At 49.7% G+C, this 20,618-nt stretch overlaps 2 protein-coding genes across 3 annotated transcripts; one reads left to right on the forward strand and one right to left on the reverse strand.

Moving 5' to 3' along the window:
• Positions 1 to 9,042: 9,042 nt before the first annotated feature.
• LOC127344769 (uncharacterized) lies at positions 9,043 to 11,415 on the reverse strand. 2 transcript variants are annotated; one of them, XM_051371104.2, is made up of 4 exons: positions 11,207 to 11,415; positions 10,728 to 11,112; positions 10,361 to 10,398; positions 9,043 to 9,807 (listed from the first exon to the last, which is right to left on the reverse strand). In XM_051371104.2, exons 1-4 carry the CDS (start codon positions 11,225 to 11,227, stop codon positions 9,589 to 9,591), a joined length of 663 nt encoding a protein of 220 aa, XP_051227064.1. In that variant the 5' UTR covers positions 11,228 to 11,415; the 3' UTR covers positions 9,043 to 9,588. The 2 variants fall into 2 exon arrangements, with proteins under 2 accessions (XP_051227064.1, XP_051227065.1); XM_051371105.2 differs by lacking the exon at positions 11,207 to 11,415 and having other exon boundaries at positions 10,728 to 11,147.
• A 313-nt stretch (positions 11,416 to 11,728) lies between these two features.
• Positions 11,729 to 17,000, forward strand: LOC139838142 (uncharacterized). The gene is made up of 4 exons (XM_071827503.1): positions 11,729 to 11,752; positions 12,492 to 13,971; positions 15,241 to 16,214; positions 16,398 to 17,000. Exons 1-4 carry the CDS (start codon positions 11,729 to 11,731, stop codon positions 16,998 to 17,000), a joined length of 3,081 nt encoding a protein of 1,026 aa, XP_071683604.1.
• Positions 17,001 to 20,618: the final 3,618 nt, after the last annotated feature.

Here is a 20,618-nt window from a genome sequence, read left to right on the forward strand (position 1 = left end):
CCAAGACCCTTTGGTTGCCAACGCTGCTCGCCGGCAAGCACAGCGCCATCTCCCAGCTTCTCGGGCCCCGTCATGCAAGTCCAAGTTTCCGCCTTGGACTCCATCAAGAGCAGCGCGTCTCCTTGTTTGATATCATCTGAAGCTAGCCCAGCTGGTTCGTTTCTGCAATGCATCTGTGCAATCCCGTGTTCAATCCCCAAGCCATGCAAAGCCATCCCTTTTTCTTATTTAATTCTTTGCTCCATGACAGCTGGGCCCCATCCGTCAGCCTCTGGGGCTGGCTTCTTGTCGGTGAGAAATGTCCTCGCCCACCTGCTCCAGTCAGCGTCCATGTCAGCAGCGTCCGGGCCCGTGCGTCCGTGACCCAGGCTGTCCTCCCCTTCGGTGAGAAACGTCCCAGGCCTTTTTCTATTTTCTGAAAATTGCAGGAATTTGCTAAAACTTGGAAAATCAATATCTTTTAATGTGTAACTCAAAATAAAATGTTTTTTATATGAAAATTGATCAGAAAAATGTGCTGAACATGAATATGCCATCCATTCATCTGTTTGCATCTTGCATCATATCGTGACGTGATAGTTCGTGCATGTTCATCTAACATATATGCGGAGTATTTCGGATACCGACTAGGGTTTCCCCGCTCCGTTTAATTTTGAAGTAGCGCACCCCTGCCATGTCTTGCCATGCTAATCAACACTTAAATTTGCCTGTAGAAAATGCAACTCCAACCAAATTGGTTTGTCCGGGTTCCGATCCCGCTTAATTTGGATAAGTGCATCGCATCATCATTGTCATGTCATGCATATCATCTTGATCATGCTGGATCTTCTTTATCCGTAGTAGTAAGACTTGCATACGTTGTGTGTTCCAGCATTTGCTTCTTCCCGGATAGGATCGCGAAGTGGTGTGGTGAGATACGACGAGATCTCCGGATGTCCCTCTGCAAGTTTTAACAGGCAAGCATTTCCCCTATACTTCTGCCCCTGCAGAAGTCGCTCACCTATTTTATTTTGCCTTCTCCCTCATGCTATCCTTAAGTTGCGTTCTTGTCACGTGTCCTTTCCACTTACCTCAAGCAGCCCATATTGCCACCACCACCTCCTACGGCTATTGTTTGGTTATCGTGTCTGCCTTGCGAGTCGTAGTGCATGCTAGTGCTGTTTTATCTCGTTACCGTTACTGCTATCTTATTGGGTTATTATGTTGGGAAGAATCATGGTTACTTTAGTTGTTGACATTTGTCTAGCGGAGGCATCGGTGGGTCAGCTGCTCGTTTTGTGACGGCTCACTTGTGTTTCCTAAATATCTTAGGACCTCGAGTTCTTGTTATCATTCCGAGATCGAGCGCTCTAACCACACGTGGGTATGTTTCGGTCTCCCCTTGACCATGCCGGAATCTACAAACTTTGTCCAGTGGCCACAACTAGTTTGCAATGTTTTACCATTTGTTGTTTGCGTGCATGCCCATTTTGTTACTTATTTACTTTGGGAAGCCCCTTGGTGCCTTGTATCCCTTGTTTACGGTACGCACGTATAGGTTGCGGAGCCGCTGCGAAGTGGTTTATCGCCCTGTGTGTTTAAACCACCTAGTATCTTGGCGCAACAGCCTAGGTCCGCTTCGGAGATTCGGCGGACTTCGATTCGGGTTTAACTTGGTTAGGTGGCTTCCTGGACATTGTTGTCGTGAAGGAGAGTGCGAGTCGTGATATCCACCTGTCGCAAGTGGGTTGATCGTGCGTGTGGGCACATTTGGGCACCCCTGCAGGGTTAAATCTTATCGATAAGCCGCGTCCGCGGTTATGGACGACTTGGAGCTGTATGACTCGACCATAGACAACTTACACCTGTTGTTTATTGATAATAACTTGCATAGTAAGTTAGTACAACTTCAATAATAAATGGTTAAAACTTGATAACCGTGTGAGTGCCCTTGTAAGTACTTCCTTGCGAGGGGGGAACACATCGGCTGTGTTATGTTTGCAGAGTATAGAACTGTTAGTTTATGCGATCTCTCACCTTCTCTGATTAGACGAATGTAGTAGAGTGTCTCTATAGGTTTTTAGTGCTTGCGCGCTGCCGCTTAACCCCACCATATTGCCTATGACGTTTCTCTTGCGTCCTCTAAGTCCCATGCGTGCCTCAAGTACAAATGACGACTGGTTGACGAATGCTCATACGTCTTGAAGTCTTGTTAAGTACGAACCCGTACTTACTGCTGCTTCTACGGGATATAACCGGGCAGGTATGAAGATATGTTCGATGAAGACGACGTTAGCAAGGTTACCCTTCCGGCTTGGCACGGGCAGGGGTTATGGACGCCACTGGTTATCTTCAGGACTCTTAGTCCATATTTGTATCTTGTCCGTACTCGGATGTATTTGATCTTCTGTATGATTTGGATCTTTGTATGTATCTATTTGTATCTTGACTCGTTGGAGTCGTTGTTGTAATATATGTATCTTGTGGGCTCTATTGTAATCCTGTTGTAATGTTACCTCTCGTGATTGATTCCACCCGCATCACGTGCATGCTTCGGCGTGTACGAGGCGCTTGGTGGTGCGTCTCCTAAAATCGATATCGTGCGGATTTTGGCGGATTCGCTAAGATCCTCATGGTACCGGTTTTGGGGCGTCACAAGTTGGTATCAGAGCATCAAAGTTGACTGCATTCCCACTAGTCCAGCCTTTAGGATAACCTTGCCAACAGTCGTTGAGTTTAGAGAGTCCAAACTATTTTCTAAAACTCGTTGAATAGCTCTGATTAGCTCTGATTTTTCTCCTTACCTATATTCTTTCTCCTCTTACCTATGCGAGTTTTGAGTGTTCTCTCTTATCTGAGTTTTCCGAGTCTTAGGTTGCGACGCGGGTTGGACGATCTTTGCCCCTCACCTATCAGGTCCGATCTTCGGAGGTCTCGATGAAAGCGTATCGTCAACATCGGAACAAAGACTCCTTGTTAGTGGTGTCGATGTTCTACGCGGAGCAACAACTCTTGTTAGTGGTGTCGAGAAGATCGACATGCCGCAAGAAGATCCGATAGTTTAACCAACTCCCCCTTAGGTTGACGTGGAACCTCGGGGCGAGGTTCCTTGTTAGTGGTGTCGATTGTAACGGCCCCGGATATACCCCTATTAGATTTGCTTGTTGTTTTTCTTTTATGCATCATCATGACATCATGCATCTCTCACCTTGCATATTTTGCGAAAAACCAAAACTATTCGCAATAAACTCTATTTTGATTTCTCTTGTATGGTTTAATAAAACCCTCCTCCGCTCTTTTCTTATTTTAACAAAACCCGAAAGAAAGATATTTGCAATATTTTGGAAAAAATAGTTTTACTAAATGATTTGAAAATGTTGTCCCTTTAAAACTCTTCCCAATCCTCCCGTATCTCTCTTTTGTTTTCCTCAAAGTTCGGTGGTGCAAAGAGATCAGAAGAAATAGGAATAGAGAAGAAGGAAGCATGTCATCCGTTTCAGCCTAGCTTCATGTCTTGGTCCATCTCACGTTACAGCCCAACACTCCAGCTTGTTCCTTCTTTGCCCAGCCCGCAGCAACCCGACCGACCCCTTTTATTTCAGCCCAAAGCCCACCGAAACATCCCTTGCTTCCTCACGTCGTTGTCTTCCTCGTACGGCAGCGCATCGAGCTACTCCATGTCGCTTTGTATTACGATGGGACGGCCGATCCTTCTGCCTCCTCATTCCTTTAAAACCGGCGCTCACATGTCCCATCAAACCCTAGCTCAGTCCTCTTCCCGGCCCGCCGCCACTCTTTCTTTCTCCCTCGTGATCCATCCTCCTTCCGACATCTCTGCTCCTCTCCAACACCGTGCGCGGCGACGCCAAGCTCCACCTCCAAGCCAAACAGCAAAGCAAGCTCGTCTTTGATCTGCAGCCTCCGTACGTCCGTCTCGTTGCAGCGCACGCCGGAGCTCCTCTTTGTCGACCTCCGCCGCTGCTCCGCGACCCCGCTTCGCAACCCCGGCACGAACCATCGGTCGTCTCCGACCACGCCTCCCCAACCTGCTCCACGCGGAAGTCCCCGACGCCGGCCATGTTCGTCTCGATGCTTCCTCGTCGAGCAGCGGCATGTTATCAACGATCCAAGGGTGAGCGCCATGCCGTTCCCGTCTTTTCCATGTTTTTCATCCATGTCCGACTCGCGCACAGCCTCTGACCGTCGGCTTCCTCTTTCCATGCACGCGACCGTGGACGAGCTCGAACCTCTGCGTGTTTGCGTTCCACCAAGATCGTCGTCCGCGTCAGCGCTCGTCGCCGTTCCTCTATTCGCTGAAGCGCGGCCATGCAGTGCGTCCTCGCACGCAACGCGCACGCAGCAGCCTTCGTCGTCGCCGGCAGCGGCCTCCTGTAGCTTCCCATCACGGACGTCGTCGACGGTCGACGTCATGTACTGCCGGCCTCGCGTCCCTGCTTCATCAACGGCTGGCCATGCGCGTCTACCGCGCGCCAGCATCCGCGTCGCCAAGACCCTTTGGTTGCCAACGCTGCTCGCCGGCAAGCACAGCGCCATCTCCCAGCTTCTCGGGCCCCGTCATGCAAGTCCAAGTTTCCGCCTTGGACTCCATCAAGAGCAGCGCGTCTCCTTGTTTGATATCATCTGAAGCTAGCCCAGCTGGTTCGTTTCTGCAATGCATCTGTGCAATCCCGTGTTCAATCCCCAAGCCATGCAAAGCCATCCCTTTTTCTTATTTAATTCTTTGCTCCATGACAGCTGGGCCCCATCCGTCAGCCTCTGGGGCTGGCTTCTTGTCGGTGAGAAATGTCCTCGCCCACCTGCTCCAGTCAGCGTCCATGTCAGCAGCGTCCGGGCCCGTGCGTCCGTGACCCAGGCTGTCCTCCCCTTCGGTGAGAAACGTCCCAGGCCTTTTTCTATTTTCTGAAAATTGCAGGAATTTGCTAAAACTTGGAAAATCAATATCTTTTAATGTGTAACTCAAAATAAAATGTTTTTTATATGAAAATTGATCAGAAAAATGTGCTGAACATGAATATGCCATCCATTCATCTGTTTGCATCTTGCATCATATCGTGACGTGATAGTTCGTGCATGTTCATCTAACATATATGCGGAGTATTTCGGATACCGACTAGGGTTTCCCCGCTCCGTTTAATTTTGAAGTAGCGCACCCCTGCCATGTCTTGCCATGCTAATCAACACTTAAATTTGCCTGTAGAAAATGCAACTCCAACCAAATTTGTTTGTCCGGGTTCCGATCCCGCTTAATTTGGATAAGTGCATCGCATCATCATTGTCATGTCATGCATATCATCTTGATCATGCTGGATCTTCTTTATCCGTAGTAGTAAGACTTGCATACGTTGTGTGTTCCAGCATTTGCTTCTTCCCGGATAGGATCGCGAAGTGGTGTGGTGAGATACGACGAGATCTCCGGATGTCCCTCTGCAAGTTTTAACAGGCAAGCATTTCCCCTATACTTCTGCCCCTGCAGAAGTCGCTCACCTATTTTATTTTGCCTTCTCCCTCATGCTATCCTTAAGTTGCGTTCTTGTCACGTGTCCTTTCCACTTACCTCAAGCAGCCCATATTGCCACCACCACCTCCTACGGCTATTGTTTGGTTATCGTGTCTGCCTTGCGAGTCGTAGTGCATGCTAGTGCTGTTTTATCTCAAGTATCAATTCTTGCTATCTTATTGGGTTATTATGTTGGGAAGAATCATGGTTACTTTAGTTGTTGACATTTGTCTAGCGGAGGCATCGGTGGGTCAGCTGCTCGTTTTGTGACGGCTCACTTGTGTTTCCTAAATATCTTAGGACCTCGAGTTCTTGTTATCTGTTCCGAGACTGAGCGCTCTAACCACACGTGGGTATGTTTCTGGGTCTCCCCTTGACCACTGCCGGAATCTACAGCTTTGTCCAGTGGCCACAACTAGTTTGCAATGTTTTACCATTTGTTGTTTGCGTGCATGCCAGCCTGTTACTTATTTACTTTGGGAAGCCCCTTGGTGCCTTGTATCCCTTGTTTCTGGTACGCACGTATAGGTTGCGGAGCCGCTGCGAAGTGGTTTATCGCCCCAAAGGTGTGTTTAAACCACCTAGTATCTTGGCGCAATGACCTAGGTCCGCTTCGGAGATTCACGGACTTCGATTCGGGTTTAACTTGGTTAGGTGGCTTCCTGGACATTGTTGTCGTGAAGGAGAGTGCGAGTCGTGATATCCACCTGTCGCAAGTGGGTTGATCGTGCGTGTGGGCACATTTGGGCACCCCTGCAGGGTTAAATCTTATCGATAAGCCGCGTCCGCGGTTATGGACGACTTGGAGCTGTATGACTCGACCATAGACAACTTACACCTGTTGTTTATTGATAATAACTTGCATAGTAAGTTAGTACAACTTCAATAATAAATGGTTAAAACTTGATAACCGTGTGAGTGCCCTTGTAAGTACTTCCTTGCGAGGGGGGAACACATCGGCTGTGTTATGTTTGCAGAGTATAGAACTGTTAGTTTATGCGATCTCTCACCTTCTCTGATTAGACGAATGTAGTAGAGTGTCTCTATAGGTTTTTAGTGCTTGCGCGCTGCCGCTTAACCCCACCATATTGCCTATGACGTTTCTCTTGCGTCCTCTAAGTCCCATGCGTGCCTCAAGTACAAATGACGACTGGTTGACGAATGCTCATACGTCTTGAAGTCTTGTTAAGTACGAACCCGTACTTACTGCTGCTTCTACGGGATATAACCGGGCAGGTATGAAGATATGTTCGATGAAGACGACGTTAGCAAGGTTACCCTTCCGGCTTGGCCTGGGCAGGGTTATGGACGCCACTGGTTATCTTCAGGACTCTTAGTCCATATTTGTATCTTGTCCGTACTCGGATGTATTTGATCTTCTGTATGATTTGGATCTTTGTATGTATCTATTTGTATCTTGACTCGTTGGAGTCGTTGTTGTAATATATGTATCTTGTGGGCTCTATTGTAATCCTGTTGTAATGTTACCTCTCGTGATTGATTCCACCCGCATCACGTGCATGCTTCGGCGTGTACGAGGCGCTTGGTGGTGCGTCTCCTAAAATCGATATCGTGCGGATTTTGGCGGATTCGCTAAGATCCTCATGGTACCGGTTTTGGGGCGTCACACAAGGCTTCGCCGGCTTCCTCAACGACCACGACTTCTCTCTCGGCCGGTGTTGCCCATCCTCGAGTGGCCGCTCACGACGTGATCGACGAAATGATCGAGAGTAAAGCAAGTGCCACCGAGATTGGGGTGATCAAATTCATGTCTCAATTGTATTCTTCACACACCCAAGACCTCGATGAGCTCAACTTCGGCGTTGGTGATAGCTACGACGTCTATGCCGTGGAGGATGAAGGAACCGAAGAATAAGAGGTGACCAAGGTGGAAGAAGCCGAAGAAGAGGTGGCCGAGGTGGCGGCGACTAAAGAGATGGGAAAGAAGTCGAACAAGAGATCCACCAACTATAGTGAAGAAGAAGACATTGTGCCATGCTTGGATGAACGTTTCGCTTGATGCATCGGTTGGCACAGATCAATGCAAGGACAAGTTTTGGCAAAGAATTGAACAGCACTACCGCAATGTTGTCAAGATACCGTCCTACCGCACCCAAGGCTCTCTTAGTCATCGTTTGGGTGCAAGACTTGAGTGTTGCAATCGGTGGTCCGACCCCATTGAGACAATGAACAATTCACCACCAAGTGGGGTGCCAATCACCCAATATATGGCATTGCAACAAGAAGTGTACAATCATCGCAACAAGAAGGGTGACCACAAACTTTTACATTGTTTCATTGCTACAAGGAACTAGAGGGCAATGAGAAGTGGCTAAGAAGAAACTATGAGGCTACACCCAAGAGGTCAAGAATCACTACGACCATTAATGTCGATGATGACGAAGAAGAAGGTCTCAACATGAGGTCGGAGAAGGTGCCAAAATAGCAAAGGAGAAGAAGAAGAGGGGAGGTGCGGCAACATACAAAGATGAGTTCAATGCTATCGTTGAGACCAAGAAGGCATTGGCGGCCGAACGCAAAGAGGACAAGGAGACAAGGTGGACGGAGCTCAAAGCTCTTGACGATGAGAAGTGGTGGTCCAAGTTGGCGGTGGAGCAAAGAATGATAATACTAGATGGAGAAAGAATGGCCAAGGAGAACATGATAGAAGGGAAAAGGCTTGCACATGAGGCGAAGAAGTTGGACAAGGAGAGGGAGGATGCCAACCGTACCATCATGTTCATGGACCCTAGCTAAATGGATGACAAATCTAGGGTCTATTGGGAGATCACCCGGGCGAAGATCTTGGCCCAAGAGAGTGGTGGCGGTGGTGTTTGAGCTCGCCGAGGTGGTGGTGGCCGAAGAAGAAGAGGTTGAGTTTATTTACTCAGCAATTGTCTTCCTCATCCATTACAGAAAAATTCAATGCCAATATTAAGTGACGAGACACAAGGATTCCATAATGAAGTTCTAACACAAGCAATGCATTATTAAAAGTTCTGGAAGACATTAAAACATTCCTACATGGAGCAAAGATACACTACCAATAAAGATTTCTTGAAGCCCCTTGGATCGCCCATCCAAAACCATGTGAAGCGGTGATAGTTGAACGGACTTGGCCATGGGATGATCTCCTAGAAGTACAACTGAACCACAAAATCTTTACCATAATATCGAAGAAAGATTTCAACTCCACAAAGAATCAAGCAAATGAAAGCAACATGACACAATAATTTGAACTCATTAGGTCTGAATAATCGGACAGCGGGGACACAAACTTCTCTAGCTTCGTGGCACCACTATAAAACTAGAGTAACTTTATTTGCAAAACGATAGAAAATATCTGAGGCCCCCCACCACTCGCAGCCAAGATGGTAGCCGGGGCTAAGGGGACCGTAAATTTCTCCATCGGCGGGGACGGCTATTCTTCGATGATTTTCTCTCTTGTAGTGTTGAACTTTACTCAAAAAGAGAGAAAACATCTAGATTTTTTTTGTCCAACTTCCACTAAGAGTGAGAAATGCATTACGTTTGACACCTAGTAGTAGAAAATTATCCGGGCTTGGGGTCAATACGTGCTTCAACTTCAACACGCGTCATCTCATACCATATATGGTTACAAATAAAATTTCGAATTCTAATCCCAACAGGTCGAAAGACGGAAGACAAAAAAAAAAGACGGACTAATCAACAGATGATCTTTTTTTTTTTTTTTTTGAAGAAAATCAACAGATGATCTGGACACGTGCAGGAGCGGGGAGCAGCTGCTCGTCCCATGTCATTTTGCTCCGTACAGCTCCATGACTCGGCGCCTCGTGGTAGGGCCGTGCGAATTCCAGCGGCACAGAGAAGACAAGCACTGGAACAAGAACTGAGCCCAGCAGCAGCCCAGTAGGCCACCACCATGCCCATGACACTTGATGCAGGCGCGCCGCGACAGCCATGGCACTGCTGCCGCAGTCTAGCCACCACCCGGCCCGGCCGGAGCAATAATTCAGCTGGACCAGCCGCTCAATTCGCGAGCTCTTCAAACCGCAGTGGTGTCGCCCTCACGGCGGCTCCTTGTTGGTTCATCTTGTCTGGTCTCATGGTCATGGCATGTATAGGCGGTTGCCGCACCGGCACCGCCATGCCTCCGGGTAGTACTCGGTGGTGACCGGCACGCCCGGCGGCACGGCCACGTGCACCGGGTAGCACGGGCTGCAGCTGCCGCACTTGGACGCGCACCGCGGCGGGTACGACCCCGGCCCTTCCGTCCTCGACAGCAGCCGCCGCCGTGGCCGCCATTGCCCGCTGGCCCTCGAGCTCACCTGCGAACATGAAACACAGCCAGTGTGAGATGGCGTGTAGATATATATGGATTAAACGCGACCGGGTCCGTATCTCGCTGTTCAGGTAGAGGACAGCGACGTATGGCCAGAAGCACAAGGGGCCCCGGCCGTCGATCGGCGTTGAAGGGCTGTCGGAAGGGCCGTGAGCTGGCATTCATGGCTGCGCCTGTGCCTGTGAGCTAGTGGAGGTCGCAACGTGCAGCCGCTTTGGCGGGGCCTGTGCTAGCTACGATGCTGCCCTAGCTACCGTCCTGCGAGGACCTCGCCTTGTTCATGGCGGCGCATCACACCATTTCAAGATGAATATATCGATGTTGAAAACAAAAAAAGATGAGCATAGAGGCAGAGCGGATCAAGGCACGCCGATCTACGTGAACCGCAGTGGATGTACGCCGGTGTGCATTCCAGTGGTGTGGAGCTGTAAACTTGTGGCATAGACTTGTGTGCACTCACTACGTAAACTGTTGTATAGCAGTCTGTGCAAGGGATCAGAGGGAAATTTAGCGAGAGGAAGATGATGATGCGAACTCACCTGATTAGCGGAAGATGCTGTTGTTCGTCTCCGAAAATCTGCACAAAAGAAAAGAAGGGCACGAAGGTTATTAGACAGTGATTGTAAGTTTGTAACACTCCAACCGGCTGGTCAAGAACAGAAAAGATGATATTGCCGAGTAAGGAAGCACGCGCGGAACAAATTGCAAGTAGTAGAAAGAACTAGCATCAGCATGCAACAAAGCGTAAACTCAATATGCAACCTCGACAAGAAACCAGTACTCCGTACAAAGTTACAAACCAAACATTCAGAAGAACAAATGCACAATCCCAGCGCAGGACTCAAAACTTGCCAAAACGGAGGAAACAAGTGCAGGGATGAGCATCGCGCAGGCTGAATTCGTTACCTGAACGGAGCGCCACAGTACACCCGCTGCAGCCACTGCCACCGCAATCCCACAAGCGGACGCAGCACAGGGAGACGGCCGCGACGAAGCACACGGCCACCACCGCCATCAGCGCGCATCTGCCGCCCCACCTCCACCTTCCCCAGGAGCTCTCCATGGGCGCTTGCGCTTCCCTGCAGAGCCAGGCCCGGAATCGGCAGCAACAGTGTGGCCGCAGCTGACCGAGCGGCCAAATTTGGGAAGCTAGCGGAAGCAGAGAGATTGAGCAACGCGCGGTGGCTCGCCAGTGTCTCTTGTAGTTGTACCCCTCCCCTCCTCTCTCTCGCCACGTACTGTAGCCACGTCGTTCAGATCTCTCGATCTCGGAATCAGCTTGGACAAGACTCTACAACGAGATGGATCGACCGATCGGTCAGATTATTACATACATCGGGCGAGACAGAGGAGTGCACGCAGAGGCGGGAACAGTGCCAACGTACCCGTCTACCACGCCCTCGCATTGGCGTACGTCCTCCTCCTCGCCTCACTCGTCACTTCAGTACCCCTTGTTCTGCATGATTGCGCAGGGCCTGCTACAGATCGGCGTCGATTGGTCTCGCCAAATACTACCAGCCTATGGGGAGGTAGAGGACGACGCAGCAGCTCGCATGTGCCGTGTGCTCCCCCGGAAAGCTTACACGCCGATGGGTCCGCGGCTCCTAGGTGTCCGAGAGACAGTGAAAGGTGCAGGTACTGGGTATGGGCATTGGTAGGGCAGTGACTTGTGCGAGTGACTGAGGAGTGACTATCATTCCCGCAGCCTATAATCTAGTACGATCTAGCTACGGGATCATCATCATTATCGAAAAAAAAAGCTACGGGATCATGGAGGAGACTTCTTGGGTCAAGTGTGACTGACTGACTGTAGGAGGAGGACGCAAGATCCATCATCCATGCCCTGCATGTACATTATTCATCCTTGGAGGACTGGCATACTTCTTGAAAGACAAATACATGCAGTGATGCAGATATGGATTTTCGAAAAGGTAAAAGAAAATGGATATGGTTGTAAGGATTTTTGGCAAAAGATCTCGATCACAGCTCAATTATGTGCCCAAAAAGTCCTAAAAATAAAATAAAGACATCTTTCGGTGGGGAAATTAAATTCGGCTCCCACATACATATGCTCCTCTACCAAAAAATTATAATTGGAAGTGTCGAAAATAATTTGCATGTACATCTACATAATATATCTGAGTTCTCCAAGTTTCATGAAAAACCAACATTATTTTGGTTGTATGTATAAAAGAGAAAATTTATCTTGTGTACAGTATCACTGAATTTTATCTTTTTTACACATGTTGGATGATAAGTCGATTTTTCGTTAAACAACTTTGTGGGTGCGTAGCACATGAAAATATACGTGCGATTTTTTTTTTCATTTTCTTAAAAATTTAAAATATGAGTAAAATGCATTTCAAAATGAAGGGAGCATATGCTCCCATATTTCAAAATGAAGTGCCCCCACCAGTCGTCGTTACCGGTGGGATGCCGAGGAGCGAGCCGATCCCACCTTGGCCTCCACCGGTAACGACGACTGGTGGGATGTTAGACATTGTATTGTACCTGTATATGTGTATCCATACCTATTGGTATTGGACTTGTATTGTACCATTGTGTACCCCCTATATATATATGAGATAGGCCACCCCTAGAGGGTTGTGCCGGTTCCCCCTCCAACATATTGTTTCACATGGTATCAATACCTATCCGATCCTGACCTAGATCGCCGCCGCCGTCTGCTCCCTCGCCGCCGCCGCCGCGCGCCTCTCTCGCTTCCGCCCCATTGTCGCCGGCGCCATGACTACGAGCGCCACCTCTGGCCTCTCCTCCTCCAGGTATCTCCCGACCTCCTTGGCGGCGCTCCTCAACCGGCCGCTTGATGCAGCCGCCGCCGCCGCCACGACGCCCCAAGTGGGGACCCTCAGCGTGGGCTCTCTCTTCGTGAACCCACCATCGGCCTCTCTGCCGCCGATCTCCACCGCTATGCAGCTCCAGATCGCCTCCGAGCCAGCCTCCAGCTCCAACGTTGCTATCACCAGGCCCCCGGCCACGCCTCCGGCTCCTACGTCGGCGGCTCCTGGTCCCGTGGCGCCGACCGTGGTGCTCCCGCCAGCTGCTCCGGACGCGTTCGCCACGCTGCCGCCGCCCTACCACTTCGGCGATCACATCACCATCAAGCTAACGCCCGATAACTATATATTTTGGCGTGCGCAGGTTCTTCTGCTTCTCCGGAGCCATTACTTGATGGGCTATGTCGACGGTACCCTGCCCTGCCCTCCCGCGCTCATCGACAGCGTGCATGGTCCGGTCATGAATCCGGCTCACCATGTGTGGATGGCGCAGGACCACGCGAACCTGTCCTCCATCCAGGGGTCTCTCTCCCCGACGGTTGCCAGGATGGTTGTCTTCGCCACCACCTCGTGTGACGCATGGAAGACACTAGAGTCGAGCTTCTCGGCTCAATCACAGGCGCGCGCCAACTCCCTCCGCCTTGAACTTGGCGAGTGCGAGAAGCTGGACATGAGCGCCAAGGACTACTACAACAAAGTGCGCGGGCTTGCTGACACGCTTGCGTCTATTGGCCAGCCCCTCTCTGATTCTGAGTTCAACTCATATATTGTGAACGGACTCGATGATGAGTATGATGGCTTGGTCGAAGTGATGGAAGATCGCACCACGCCCATGCCTCCGCACATGCTCTATGCGAAGCTCCTCCGTACTGAGCAACGCGTTGAGGCTCGCCCTGGCCGCCAGAGTGACGGTGCCCACTCCGACCCTTTAGCCAACATCGCGCACAAGGGTGGTGCCCGTACCGCCCCGCCTTCCTCCCAGGGCAAGTCTCCTGCCCCCTCGCCTCCGGCTCCTGCTTCATCACCGGGCTATGGAGGTAGCCGGCCGCAGTGCACCTGCCAGCTCTGTGGCCGGGATGGTCATGTTGCTTCCAAATGCCATCGTCGCTTCCAGCGTAGCTTTCGCGGCCTTGGCAACGACGGTCGGGACACTCGCAACAATGCGCGCCAGGCCGCCATGGCTGATCGGTCTGCGCCCCAGGGCCAGCAAGGACACACGCAGTCCTACTCCGTCGACCCCGCATGGTACATGAACACTGGGGCTACGGATCACCTGACTAGCGAGCTCAACAAGCTGCATACTCGCGATGCCTATCACGATTCTGACAAGGTTCACACTGCAAACAGAGCAGGTATGCACATCTCCCATATTGGTCAAGCATCCCTACTCACTAGTCATCCATCTAGACAACTCCACCTAAAAGATGTCCTTCGAGTACCTGCTGTCACACGCAATTTACTCTCAGTTCCTAAGCTCACTCATGACAATAATGTTTTTTGCGAGTTTCACCCGTTTGATCTTTTTGTTAAGGATCGAGCCACGAGGGACGTTCTTCTTAGCGGGCAGTTGTGTCATGGCCTCTATCGCGTGGATCCCCCGGGCGCCCCTCAGGTGTTCAGTGGAGTTCGTGTTTCGCCGTCGCAGTGGCATGCTCGCCTTGGTCATCCTGCCACACCTATCGTTCGTCATGTCTTGAGTCATCATGAGTTACCTAGCTTGTCTAGTAATAAAGTTTTAGCAGTGTGTGATGCCTGTCAACAGGGCAAGAGTCATCAGCTTTCGTTTTCTGATTCTATTCGAGAAGTTAAGAGTCCTTTAGAACTTGTGTTTACAGATGTATGGGGCCCTGCTCAAACTTCGGTCAGTGGCCATACATATTATGTCAGTTTCATTGATGCTTATAGTCGCTTTACATGGCTTTATCTTATTAAGCGCAAATCTGATGTGTTTAGTATTTTTATTCAATTTCAAAAGCATGTTGAACGTCTTCTCAAGCACAAAATTATTCATGTTCAGTCAGATGGGGGGGGGGGGGGGGGGCGAGTATCGCAACCTCAACTCTTTCTTTCAGGAGCTTGGGATTTCTCATCGTTTATCATGCCCTCATACTCATCAGCGGAATGGCTCAGTTGAGCGTAAGCATCGGCATATAGTTGAAACTGGTCTTACTCTTTTGGCACATGCATCTGTTCCTTTTCGATTCTGGAGTGATGCTTTCTCCATTGCCTGTTTTCTCATCAATCGTACTCCCACTCGTGTGTTATCTATGAAAACTCCACTTGAGCTTCTTCTTAATGAACTACCAGACTACACCTTTTTCAAGGTCTTTGTTTGTGCATGTTGGCCACATTTGCGCCCCTACAACAAACGCAAGTTGGAGTTTCGATCTAAAAATGTGTTTTTCTTGGATATAGTGCTCTTCATAAAGGGTACAAGCGTCTACATGTTCCCACAAATCGTATCTATATATCTAGGGATGTCGTTTTTGATGAGAATTCTTTTCCGTTTTCATGCCTTCCCGCGTCCACTACAATACCCTCACCATTGCATTCATCATCCACCACTGCTGACCAATTTGATGATGCTTACTCTCCCATGTTGTTACCTAACCATGGCGCAGGTATTGGTCGCGGCGCTCGCTTGGAATTGCTTGAAGAATTGCCTTCACCGTTGCCTGCTCCTCTGCAGTCCTCGTCGACGGGCGACGCTTTCTCTACACCCGCGGGTGTACATGGCCTTGGCAACCGTGCCCGCCATGCAACCGCTGACGACGATCGTCCCGCCTCTGCTGATGCCGCCCGCATGCATGCGGCCACGTCCCCAGCCTCGTCCCACGACGATCGCTCCGTCGTGCATGGCCTCGGGGACATCACCAGCCATGCACACGCTGATGCTGCTTGGGCGCCCGCGTCGCCTACATCGCCATCACCGGCCCATGCGCCCCCGCATGTCGACGATGGGCTGTCCCCTGGGTTGCCTCTGCGGCCTGCCTCGCCGATCCTCCGCAGCCCTTCACCGACACAGGCGTCCTCGGCCTCGTCTCCGTCGTCCAGTCCGTCGCCATCACCTGGTACCACCCCAGCTCCGGCGACAACGACCGCAGCCCCTGCAGCTCCGCCAGCTCTCCGGCCTCATACGCGCAGCCGCAGTGGTATTTTCCGTCCCAAGGAACACACTGACGGGACTGTTGCCTGCATGACTGCTGCACTTGCTGATCCGACTGTTGAACCTCACACATATCAAGCTGCCATGAGTATTCCACATTGGCGAGAGGCTATGGAGCAAGAATATCAGGCTTTGCTTCGCAATGAGACTTGGACACTTGTCTCTCCGCCGCCTCGTGTTAATGTTATTGACTCCAAATGGGTGTTCAAGGTGACCAAGCACTCCGATGGGACTATTGAGCGTTACAAAGCACGTCTTGTTGCTCGCGGTTTTCGGCAATGGTTTGGTCTCGACTATGAAGATACCTTCAGTCCTGTCGTCAAGCCTACTACTATTCGCCTTCTCCTGTCGCTTGCTTTTACTCGAGGTTGGTCTCTTCGTCAGCTTGATGTGCAGAATGATTTCCTTCATGGCTTATTAGAGGAAGAGGTCTATATGCGGTAGCCTCCAGGTTTTGTTGATCCTGATCATCCCACACATATATGTCGCCTCACTAAAGCTCTCTATGGTCTGAAGCAAGCGCCTCGTGCTTGGCATGCTCGTCTTGGTTCAGCCCTTCGTGCTCATGGGTTTGTGCCCTCTACAGCTGATTCCTCTCTGTTCCTTCTACAGACACCCAAGGTTACTATGTACTTCTTGGTCTATGTAGATGATATTATTTTGATCAGCTCGTCGGTCTTGGCTTCCGATGCTCTCATTGCTTCGCTTGGGAAAGATTTTGCAGCCAAGGATCTGGGTACTCTCCATTACTTTCTTGGTCTAGAGGTGGCATCTTGTGCTTCTGGTTTGGTCATGACTCAGAAGAAGTACTCTTTGGACATTTTGCGCCGTGCTGGGATGCTCAAATGCAAGCCTACCGCCACGCCTATGTCCTCCACTGACAAGCTTACTGCAGTTGATGGTGTGCTCCTCACCTCTGATGAGGCTACTGAGTACAGAAGTGTTGTTGGAGGTCTTCAGTATTTGACCATCACTCACTCGGATATTTCCTATGCTGTCAACAGAGTTTATCAGTATCTACATACACCACGAGACACTCATTGGGCGGCTGTTAAGCGCATTCTTCGCTATGTACGGTCTACCTTGTCTCATGGTCTTCACATACGGCCAAACCCCTCTGGGGTGCTCTCGGCCTATTCAGATGCGGATTGGGCTGGTTGTCCAGATGACAGGCGATCCACGGGGGTTATGCTGTGTTCTTTGGTTCCAACTTGATCGCCTGGAGTGCTCGGAAACAAGCCACTGTGTTTCGAAGTAGTACATAGGTTGAATACAAAGCTGTTGCCAATTCCACTGCTGAGCTCATATGGGTACAGTCTTTGCTTCGCGAGTTGCGGATTTCTCAGCCACAGTCTCCAGTTCTTTGGTGTGATAATATCGGTTCTACATACCTTTCAGCCAACCCGGTGTTTCATGCTAGAACCAAACATATTGAAGTGGATTATCATTTTATGAGGGAACGTGTTGCACGAAGACAGCTACAAATCAAGTTCATCTCTTCTAAGGATCAAATTGCAGACATCTTCACAAAGCCATTGCCTCTCCCACAGTTTGAGGCTTGTAGGCGCAATCTTACACTTTTAGATTCTTTACAAAGTGGCTAAGATTGAGGGAGGGTGTTAGACATTGTATTGTAGCTGTATATGTGTATCCATACCTATTGGCATTGGACTTGTATTGTACCATTGTGTACCCCCTATATATATATGAGATAGGCCACCCCTAGAGGGTTGTGCCGGTTCCCCCTCCAACATATTGTTTCACATGGGAGGACTTCTTCCAGGCGCAGTATGACGTCGACATGAACAGCACTGACGGCCTCGTTGGCCGGAGGAACACTTGGAACAAGGAGGGGCGCGTCTGTTTCTCGGGCGTTCCCAGGTGCATCCTCCAAAACGTCATCGACAACATCCACAACGGCGCACACTAGGCTGGAGATGCCACCTTCCTCGCTACCCTCTCCTTCGGCCGCAGCGCGCTGGCAACCGAGGAGGACGTACTCGTCCTCCTCGAACTCTTCTTCTTTGGGGCCGGCACGACCGACGCCTTCCTCGCACCGCCCCATGCCGTACAGCGTGCCGAAGCACGAGGTGAAGGAAGAGCCGAAGTACGCGACGCCGCCCGCGATTCGGAGGCGCGTCAGCAGCAACGTCAACATCCACGAACCAGCGCGGCATCATCATAGGCGCGCCAACGGCGCCCTCCTCGTTCCGAAGCCGGAGGTGAAGGAGGAGCAGGACGATGAGGAAGCCGCGAAGGCCATGCAAATGGCAAAGTACGAGCGGTGGCAGCCACTCATCGCCAGTAGCGACGACCCAAGGACTGCCCAAGCTTGCACGCGGCGTACATGGCGTCGTTGAAAGACAAGGGCGCCTGGAGGGGCGAGCTCGACGCGGCGATCGCCATGTCCATCCACGACGCTGGGATGCCGCTCGTCGACCTCACTAATGACGGCGAAGCTGGGCCAAGCGGTGCGGTGAAGGACGAGCCCGTCGACAAGCCCGACGAGCGCGGCAAGCAGGACTTCATTGTCAACGATATGTACAACTTTCATCAGTACTACGACCGTTCTGGCCAACGCAAATACTACTAGATTAGGGTTTAGATTTAAATTTTATCGAATTTTGTTCGAATCTATGTAATATGTAGCAAGTTTAAATAAATTCAACTATTTTCGATTATATTTTAATAATCTCAAATTCTTTTTGGGATGTGGCTGGGAAGCGAAATTCTATTCTAATTTGCTAACCAGCATTGTCTCGGCAAATTTAAACGTAACGTGTGCGTAAGGATTTATCACACAATACATGCACTGGTGGAAAAAGTCGCGGTTCGCAACTGCCATTAGTCGCGGTTGCGCAACCGCGACCAATTAAGCGCGATTAAAGGCCCCCTTTTAGTCGCGGTTCCTTACGAACCGTGACTAAAGGCACGTCCACGTGGCCGCCAGCAGTCCGTCGGGGCGGAGGACCTTTAGTCGCGGTTCTCCTGGCCAACCCCTAAACCTGTTTTCTTTTTAATTTGTATTGTTTTATTTCTTTTGTGTTTTATTTTAATTTTGAAGGAGTTTCACATATTCTACGGTACTACATACATGCATATGAATGTACAATTTCAAACAAATTTGAAATTAGAACCAAAAAGAATTCAAGAGGAATATACAATATATATTCAATATCATCGGATGACCATGTACAATTTTGAACAAGTTTCCATACATAATTTGATGCATATGAAGTTCTACATCCTCGTAATAGTGTTCTCCTTTAGGATCGATGACTTCCCTCGTGAACCATCCAGCTAGTTCCTCTTTAAGTGGTCGGAAGCGAGCTTCTGGACTAAGCATCTTCCGGAGGTTATTCCTCTTCTCATTGTTATCACTCGGAACCCGCTCAGAGGTGTATCTCCGGATCATCTCACAGACGTAGTATCCACATAGATTGGTCCCCGCTGGCGGAATAACGCCACCATTCTTAGCCATTGACCGCATGAAATGTAGCTCTTTTTTGAAATCACCGACCCTTTCATCTGAGAACCGTCTCCAAACCCTACGAGGCAAAGAAAATTAAATGAACAAGAGAGTTATTAGTTACTTGATATTAGGAAATGAACGAAATAGGCCGATCGATATAGAGCGCAAATGAATGAAAATAATTACTTCTGCAGCATTCTTCTCATGTCGCCCCAAAGCTTTGAATCCAGAGTCAGAGAGTCGTGGACGAGACATGTGGAGGTGTCAAATTTAATTACTAGCAGAATCCAGTGGAACCTGCGGACACGATACATGCACAGTCATGCATAACTCATCGATTAGCTGGCCACATACCATGCATGGAGTAAACAAAAGAGAATGTGCTCAAGACAGAAACACTCACCCAAAATGGTAAGGAAATAGAATATCACTTTTGAGTTCCTGCTTTGTAAGAAACTGCCACAGATCTTCCTCCACGTCGGCGGGGTGATGCTCTAACACATATCCATTAACGATGTGTGGGTCAATGAACCCAACATCATGGATGTTCCTTACTCTGCATTCCTTAGTCTTCATTCTGCATATATAATAGCATACACAACAATATAGTTAGGACATATATATAGTGCAGGCAATATGAACGAGATGGGTAGAAATAAATCACTTACAGAACGTAGCAACTGATGATAGATTTGTCGAGCTCACGCAGATTGAAAAGCTGGAACAATTCACTCAGATGAATTTGTACATAGTAATGTTTGAAGTGATTATCATATCTAACTTCCGCATAAATATATTCTTTGGCGTTTTTATTTTTTATGTAACCCTTGTACCATTTCAGCAGACTTGTTATTTGTGGAGGTAGATCCTCTTCCTGCGCAGGCTCGACGAGAGGCCCATTCGACACATATGTAATTACTACCTCCTTCACTGGCGCCTCATCAAGGCCTAACAGTTCACGAAGAGTCATACCTAAGTTAGCCGCTTGTTCTCTGGCACTCATTACAGTCAATCCCTGTGCTGCCGCAGCTGCTATGATATCGGGGGCATCCGGACCGGCGGCTTTCACTATGAGCGGGGCAATTGATTGTTTACTTTGTTCCCCGAGCTGGGCAACTCGTTTCCCGCTTTTTTTACTTGCTAATTCTTTCTCGGCCTCCTCCAAGGCTTTCTTCTCCTGCTTCTCCGCCCGCTCTTTCTTCTCCTTCAACACGAGTGCCTGCCTACGAAGTTCACGTGCATAGTCGTCAGGCAGATTCTTCACGGCTTGGGACGGTGTGCTCAAAAATGACTTAGCCCACTTCTTTTGCTCATCAGAAAATACTGGCTTGGGCTCGGGCTCTCTTTTCTTCTTGCAGTCC

Source organism: Lolium perenne, chromosome 3 (assembly GCF_019359855.2).
Source record: "Lolium perenne isolate Kyuss_39 chromosome 3, Kyuss_2.0, whole genome shotgun sequence".
Taxonomy (NCBI): domain Eukaryota; kingdom Viridiplantae; phylum Streptophyta; class Magnoliopsida; order Poales; family Poaceae; genus Lolium; species Lolium perenne.

Excerpts from the sequence above, each read along its gene's own strand:
- LOC127344769 (XM_051371104.2), bottom strand. The coding sequence starts at position 11,227 with ATGCGAGGGCGTGGTAGACGG. Across the intron at positions 10,399-10,727 it reads TACTGTGGCGCTCCGTTCAG|ATTTTCGGAGACGAACAACA; the intron begins GTAACGAATTCA and ends TCTTTTGTGCAG. Across the intron at positions 9,808-10,360 it reads CAGCATCTTCCGCTAATCAG|GTGAGCTCGAGGGCCAGCGG; the intron begins GTGAGTTCGCAT and ends TCATGTTCGCAG.
- LOC139838142 (XM_071827503.1), top strand. The coding sequence starts at position 11,729 with ATGCAGATATGGATTTTCGAAAAG. Across the intron at positions 13,972-15,240 it reads TCACACTGCAAACAGAGCAG|GTATTGGTCGCGGCGCTCGC; the intron begins GTATGCACATCT and ends ACCATGGCGCAG. Across the intron at positions 16,215-16,397 it reads ATGGCTTATTAGAGGAAGAG|ACACCCAAGGTTACTATGTA; the intron begins GTCTATATGCGG and ends TTCCTTCTACAG.